Genomic DNA, 7,500 nt, shown 5'->3' with positions numbered 1-7,500 from the left:
GTAATTATACTGCACCATCTTACTGTACACAAAACACTCAGTAATATTACTGACATCTTCAGTACAGAAACCTCGTTATGACAAACCCACTGACCCCATGTGTGGGAAACAGAACCCACAGGTTTCTCTCTGTGTCTCTCCCTCTGTCTCTCTGCCTCTGTGTCTCTCCCTCTGTGTCTCTCTCTCTGTGTCTCTCTCTCTGTGTCTCTCTCTCTGCCTCTGTCTCTCTCCGTCTATGTCTCTCCCTCTGTGTGTCTCAATCTCCCCCTGTGTCTCGTCCTGTGTCTCTCCCCCACTATGTCTCTCCCCCTCTGTGTCTCTCTCCCCCTCTGTGTGTCTCTCACCGTCTGTGTGTCTCTGAGTCTCTCCCTCTCTCTCTCTGTGTGTGTCTCTCTGTGTCTCTCTCCCCCTCTGTATCTCTGAGTCTCTCCTTCTGTTTGTCTCTCTGTGTCTCTCTCTCCCCATCTGTGTGTGTCTCTCTCGCTCTCTGTGTGTGTCTCTCTCTCTCTCTATGTGTGTCTCTCTCTGTGTCTCTCTCTCTGTGTCTCTCCCCCTCTGTATCTCTGAGTCTCTCCTTCTGTGTATCTCTCCCCGTGTCTCTCTCTCCCCCTGTGTCTCTCTCCCCCTCTGTGTGTCTCTCACCGTCTGTGTGTCTCTGAGTCTCTCCCTCTCTCTCTCTCTCTGTGTCTCTCTGTGTGTCTCTCTCTGTGTCTCTCTCCCCCTCTGTATCTCTGAGTCTCTCCTTCTGTTTGTCTCTCTCTGTGTCTCTCTCTCCCTATCTGTGTGTGTGTCTCTCTCTCTCTATGTGTGTCTCTCTCTGTGTCTCTCTCTGTGTGTCTCTCCCCCTCTGTATCTGAGTCTCTCCTTCTGTGTGTCTCTCTCTGTGTCTCTCTCTCCCCATCTGTGTGTGTCTCTCTCGCTCTCTGTGTGTGTGTCTCTCTCTCTATGTGTGTCTCTCTCTCACCTGTCCATTGATGCTTTCGATTGCCATGCAGGTTGGCTGCATGTTAGCTGCAGGTTTGTGCACACGTGGAGCCTCCATTCTACAGCTACACAAGGGCAACTCCTCCATCCGCTCCATCTCTCTATCATCTACACACAGAATGAGAGACAGACAGAAAGACTGACCGTAAGAAACAGTTTATGATTGCAAACATTTAAATCTTTCATTAGGCCACGCCCCCTTTCCAGCCCAGCTGTGTCAGGTTAACTTACCTGTGTGAGGAGACAGAGTGAGGCTGTCTGCAGCGGAGAGGTCCAGAGAGCCCAGAGGAACCTCAGTGTACTCAGTGGAGCCTCTTACTGAAGGGGCTACAACACACACACACACACACAGATTTTGTGTAATAATTTGCACACTCTCATGCACACACACACACACACACACCCTCACACACTCACACCTCTGTCTGTCTCTGCAGCTGGCAATGGGCCTCTTTTCCTGTCCTTTCTTTGCTGTTTCCAAGGTGATTCGTACTCTCCTTTCTTTTTTATCCCTCCTCTTTGCTGATCAGACGAAGACCCCTATAGAAACAACACACACACACACACACACACACAAACAAACATCAGCAAACATGACAACACATTAGCACCTTCTGAGTGAAATGGAAGAAGAACCCAGTCTCTTCTGTGATGTCACTTACATGATCAGATGTTCTCTCCACCTCATCCTCCATTCGCACGTCCTCTCCCTCAACCATCCCATCTTCAGACTGTAAAACACAACAGCACAGACACACAGAATTCAGAAATCCCCCTCACTGACTCAACACAAAGAGAGAGAGTCTGGTGAATTGTGTAGAAGTGAGTGTGTGTGTGTGTGTGTGAGAAAGAACACCTTGCTGTTGGAGTAGATGACGTTGTCTCCTGTGTGTGTGTGTGTGTGTGTGAGAGAGAGAGAGAGAGCACCATGCTGTCGGAGTAGATGACGTTATCTCCTGTGTGTGTGTGTGTGTGTGTGTGAGAGAGAGAGCACCTTGCTGCCAGAGTAGACGACATCGTCTCCTCTGTGTGTGTGTGTGTGTGTGTGTGTGTGAGAGAGAGAGAGAACCTTGCTGTTGGAGTAGATGACGTTGTCTCCTGTGTGTGTGTGTGTGTGTGTGTGAGAGAGAGAGAGCACCTTGCTGTCGGAGTAGATGACGTTGTCTCCTGTGTGTGTGTGTGTGTGTGTGTGTGTGTGTGTGTGTGTGTGTGAGAGAGAGAGAGAGAGAGCACCTTGCTGTCAGAGTAGATGACGTCGTCTCCTGCGTAACTGTTGTACAGAAGGTGAAAATCTTCCTCGTCTGCATCATCATCCAGATCCTCCAGCCAACCACAGCTCACCTCTTTGGGCTCCGGGGCAACAGGCTCCACCTTCTTTACCCCAGGCGAAGGTGATTCAGTCACTGGTGTCTAATGACAAATAAATATATAAATATACAGAATATATCTTTATGGTATGAACACCTAAAAAACTCCTCCACAACTGTCCATCATTCCAGCTTGACGTGCTGATTGGCTCATCTACAGTTTATAGTCCCATGAGTGTGTTATTATCTGTAATTACCTGCTGTGGCTGGTTCATAGATCATCATACACATCTAATCCTAACTTGTTCTTCTCACCTCTGCTGTTTGTTCTGAGGGTTTGTCAGACTTTTCTTCAGGGGTTACAGTGGACTCGGTGTCCAACTTCTGCTTCTTTAATGCTAAAGTAAAAGAGGAACATTAGTCTTATTGTTAGTGTACATTCTGGATGTATTTAAGTTTAAGGAAGAGAGAGAAAGAGGAGTTAAACCTGTATCATCTGATGTGCTACTTGTTTTTGGTTTCTCTGGAGTTACAGTAGCCTGGACAGAGCGCACCTGTAACACACACACACACACACACACACACACACACACAGAGAGAGAGAGAGAGAGAGAGAGAGAGAGAGAGAGAGAGAGTGGGGGAGAGAGTGAGAGACACAGAGAAAGAGGGGGAGAGAGAGAGAGAGAGAGAGATAGAGAGAGAGAGAGAGAGAGCGGGGGGAGAGCGAGGGGAGAGAGTGAGAGAGAGAGAGAGAGAGGGGGGAGAGAGCGAGGGGAGAGAGTGAGAGAGAGGCAGAGAGAGAGAGAGAGAGAGAGAGAGAGAGAGAGAGAGAGAGAGCGGGCGGGGGGAGAGCGAGGGGAGAGAGTGAGAGAGAGACAGAGAGAGGGGGGAGAGAGCGAGGGGAGAGAGTGAGAGAGAGGCAGAGAGAGAGAGGGGGGGATGGAGGGAGGGAGAGAGAGAGGGGGGGATGGAGGGAGAGAGAGAGCCAGAGAGAGAGAGAGATAGAGACAGAGAAAGAGGGGGAGAGAAAGACAGAGGGAGAGAGAGAGAGAGAGACAGAGAGAGATAGAGAGAGCAGGGGGAGAGAGGGATGGAGGGAGGGAGAAAGAGAGAGAGAGACAGAGTGAGAGAGACAGAGACAGAGTGAGAGAGACAGAGTGAGAGAGACAGAGACAGAGTGAGAGAGACAGAGAGAGAGAGAGAGAGAGAGAGAGAGAGAGAGAGAGAGAGAGAGTGGTCACTGATGGCTTCTGGAAAATGTTAGATGAGTAGAAAGGTAGAAAAATCATTTCCTCCTCTTTTTTAGAAAAAATGGTTCTGTCCAGTTTGAGATTTTTGGTTTTCTTTCCCATTCTACAGGAAGATAAGAACAGATGATGCGGTGATTTTGAAGAGCCTCACATGGACAGAGACACATCCTCCAGCCCAGACGTCTTACCTGTGAGATGGGGGGTCTGTTCATGGTTTTGCGAGCTCGGTGGACTTTGGGTGGAGGAGTGGACGTGGACGGTGGAGGAGACATTATGGAGGAGGACGGGGACACCGGTGTCTTACTGGCCGGTCCACACACGCTCATTTTAGCACGACCGAAAACAGAAGAGGGCGACGAAGGAGGGAGCGATTTGGCTGCATGACCTGTAAAGAGACACAGAAACAGTGCCATAGTGCTACACTGATGTTCACCAGCTACAGTGAACTTCACATGAACTTCACACAGGGTCCAGGGTTGGAGCCAAAGACCTACCTGCCAGGCCTTTCCCTGGTGTTGTTGCTTTCTCAGCGATCAGTTTGTCTTTAGGGGAAATGCTGGGCTCTGTTAGAGCAGCAGTTAGTGACCGTGTGGGAAAAGAAAGATAAAGAGAGATATTTTACGTTATGGATTTTTACATTCTATAATTTTATAAAGACATTTTTTCTGACATGAACACTGAGGTCTTACCCACGGGGTCGCAGTGCGCTGGGCTACAAACAGATGGATCCTGAATAAAACACAAGAACACAATTAAACTAACGCTAATCACTCATTATCTACAGTTTAACACCGTGTTCATGAGAAGATGCTACGTAAACATCTGACGTGGCTCAGTGTGTGTTAGCGGATGATGTGAAGTGAACTGCAGCATCGTTGTAGTCAAAGTGCCTTATTAAAGTGTGTGTGTGTGTGTACAGCTACATGCTAGCTAGCTAAATCATATCTTATGCTCAGTGTACATTTTCTACAGTTGCTTAGCAAAAGTGTCCTCACATAACCTGTGAGAAACAAATCCATGACTTCTATTAACAAACCATCATCATCATCAAAGAAGTTTTTCTTCTGTAACATTTGCAAATAAAATTAATGTAAAAGCCAAAACTTCAACACTACAGAGTAAGAAAATAACTGTAGAGCGAGCAACCAGCTGTCTATTATTATTAATAGAATTTGTATTTATTCTCACTGTCTCACCATCTCTACCTGTCTCACCATCTCTACCTGTCTCTCTGCCTGTCTCACCATCTCTACGTGTCTCGTCATCTCTACCTGTATCACCATCTCTACCTGTCTCACCATCTCTACTTGTATCACCATCTCTACCTGTCTCACCATCTCTACCTGTCTCACCATCTCTACTTGTATCACCATCTCTACCTGTCTCACCATCTCTACCTGTCTCACCATCTCTACTTGTATCACCATCTCTACCTGTCTCACCATCTCTACCTGTCTCACCATCTCTACCTGTCTCTCTGCCTGTCTCACCATCTCTACGTGTCTCGTCATCTCTACCTGTCTCACCATCTCTATCTGTCTCACCATCTCTACTTGTATCACCATCTTTACCTGTCTTTCCATTTCTACCCATCTCTCCATCTCTGCCTGTCTCACCATCACTACCTGTCTCTCCATTTCTACCTGTCTCTCCATCTCTACTTGTATCACCATCTCTACCCGTCTCTCTGCCCGTCTCACCATCTCTGTGTCTCTCCATCTCTACCTGTCTCACCATCTCTGCCTGTCTCACCATATCTACCCGTCTCTCCATCTCTACTTGTATCACCATTTCTACCCGTCTCTCCATCTCTACTTGTATCACCATCTCTACCCGTCTCACCATCTCTACCCGTCTCTCTGCCAGTCTCTCCATCTCTACTTGTATCACCATCTCTACCTGTCTCTCTGCCTGTCTCACCATCTCTACGTGTCTCTTCATCTCTACTTGTCTCGTCATCTCTACCTGTCTCTCCATCTCTACCTGTCTCACCATCTCTACTTGTCTCACCATCTCTACTTGTCTCACCATCTTTACCTGTCTTTCCATTTCTACCCATCTCTCCATTTCTACCTGTCTCTCCATCTCTACTTGTATCACCATCTCTACCCGTCTCTCTGCCTGTCTCACCATCTCTATGTGTCTCTCCATCTCTGCCTGTCTCACCATCTCTACCCGTCTCTCCATCTCTACCTGTATCACCATTTCTACCTGTCTCTCCATCTCTACTTGTATCACCATCTCTACCCGTCTCTCTGCCTGTCTCACCATCTCTACTCGTCTCTCCATTTCTACCCGTCTCTCCATCTCTACTTGTATCACCATCTCTACCCGTCTCACCATCTCTACCCGTCTCACCATCTCTACCCGTCTCTCTGCCAGTCTCTCCATCTCTACTTGTATCACCATCTCTACCCGTCTCTTTGCCTGTCTCACCATCTCTACTTGTATCACCATCTCTACCTGTCTCTCCATTTCTACCTGTCTCTCCATCTCTACTTGTATCACCATATCTACAAGTCTCTCTGCCTGTCTCACCATCTCTATGTGTCTCTCCATCTCTACCTGTCTCACCATCTCTGCCTGTCTCACCATCTCTACCCGTCTCTCCATCTCTACCCGTCTCTCCATCTCTACCCGTCTCTCCATCTCTACTTGTATCACCATCTCTACCCGTCTCACCATCTCTACCCGTCTCTCTGCCAGTCTCTCCATCTCTACTTGTATCACCATCTCTACCCATCTCTCTGCCTGTCTCACCATCTCTACTTGTATCACCATCTCTGCCTGTCTCTCCATCTCTACTTGTATCACCATCTCTACCCATCTCACCATCTCTACCCGTCTCTCTGCCAGTCTCTCCATCTCTACTTGTATCACCATCTCTACCCGTCTCTCCATCTCTACCTGTCTCACCATCTCTGCCTGTCTCACCATCTCTACCCGTCTCTCCATTTCTACCCGTCTCACCATCTCTACCCGTCTCTCTGCCTGTCTCTCCATCTCTACCTGTCTCACCATTTCTACCCGTCTCTCCATCTCTACTTGTATCACCATCTCTACCCGTCTCTCTGCCTGTCTCTCCATCTCTGCCTGTCTCACCATCTCTACCCGTCTCACCATCTCTACCCGTCTCTCCATTTCTACCCGTCTCTCCATCTCTACCGTCTCACCATCTCTACCCGTCTCTCTGCCTGTCTCACCATCTCTACCTGTCTCTCAATCTCTACCCGTCTCTCTACCTGTCTCACCATCTCTACTTGTATCACCATACCTGTACCAGTCTCTCCATCTGAACCAGTCTCTCCATCACTAACTGTCTCTCCATTACCTGTCTCACTGTCTGTATCTCTCCAGCTTATCTCACACATATAGTAATGCATATCTCTCTCTTCTAGAAAAAAATTCTTACTGTTCTTTACCGATTGTGCATCTCTCTGTCTCTCTCTCTCTCTCTCTCTGTCTCTCTGTCTCTCTGTCTGTCTTTCTCTCTGTCTCTCTCTCTGTCTGTCTGTCTTTCTCTCTCTCTGTGTCTGTCTGTCTCTGTCTGTCTGTCTCTCTCTCTCTCACTCTCTCACACACACACACACACACACACACACACACACACACACACACACACACACACACGCCCCAGTGTAGATGCACATGTCTATATGCTGTAACAATAATACAATAAGCCGGTGTGTCACAGTGACTATAAGTTTGTGCACCCACCTGTTCCATCCTTCTTCCCTCCGCGGACATGTTACTACCGAAAAGAAACAAAACGCACAGTGTGAACACCGACACACTGCGGACACAAGATGGCCGCCGCACTTCAACATATTTCACAATAAAAGTCTCGACTTAAACCGAATAGAAAAAAACCATGCTGTTAATATTTCTCTCTCATTCATCTTCTACCGCTTATCTGAACTACCTCGGGTCACGGGGAGCCTGTGTCTATCTCAGCGTCA

General features: G+C 48.0%; 1 protein-coding gene across 2 annotated transcripts in view; it reads right to left on the bottom strand.

Moving 5' to 3' along the window:
- The window catches only part of ehmt2 (euchromatic histone-lysine N-methyltransferase 2), a 38,632-nt gene extending 31,287 nt beyond the window's left edge, over window positions 1–7,345 (bottom strand). Inside the window, exons 1-11 of one of the 2 annotated variants that reach the window (XM_060886793.1) lie at window positions 7,259–7,341; window positions 4,231–4,270; window positions 4,036–4,104; window positions 3,730–3,926; window positions 2,779–2,845; window positions 2,607–2,689; window positions 2,218–2,394; window positions 1,647–1,715; window positions 1,404–1,524; window positions 1,216–1,311; window positions 965–1,092 (exon numbers count right to left, since the gene is read on the bottom strand). In XM_060886793.1, the coding sequence (XP_060742776.1) occupies window positions 965–1,092; window positions 1,216–1,311; window positions 1,404–1,524; window positions 1,647–1,715; window positions 2,218–2,394; window positions 2,607–2,689; window positions 2,779–2,845; window positions 3,730–3,926; window positions 4,036–4,104; window positions 4,231–4,270; window positions 7,259–7,288 (1,077 nt within the window). In that variant the 5' untranslated portion in view covers window positions 7,289–7,341. Of the gene's footprint in view, window positions 1–964; window positions 1,093–1,215; window positions 1,312–1,403; window positions 1,525–1,646; window positions 1,716–2,217; window positions 2,395–2,606; window positions 2,690–2,778; window positions 2,846–3,729; window positions 3,927–4,035; window positions 4,105–4,230; window positions 4,271–7,258 lie in introns of both variants that reach the window. The other variant, XM_060886794.1, reaches the window with a different exon arrangement.
- Window positions 7,346–7,500: the final 155 nt, after the last annotated feature.

The sequence above is a fragment of the Tachysurus vachellii genome, chromosome 14 (assembly GCF_030014155.1).
Source record: "Tachysurus vachellii isolate PV-2020 chromosome 14, HZAU_Pvac_v1, whole genome shotgun sequence".
NCBI lineage: Eukaryota > Metazoa > Chordata > Actinopteri > Siluriformes > Bagridae > Tachysurus > Tachysurus vachellii.
The sequence above is the reverse complement of the archived record's forward strand: the minus strand, read 5'-3'. Positions and strand labels throughout refer to the sequence as shown.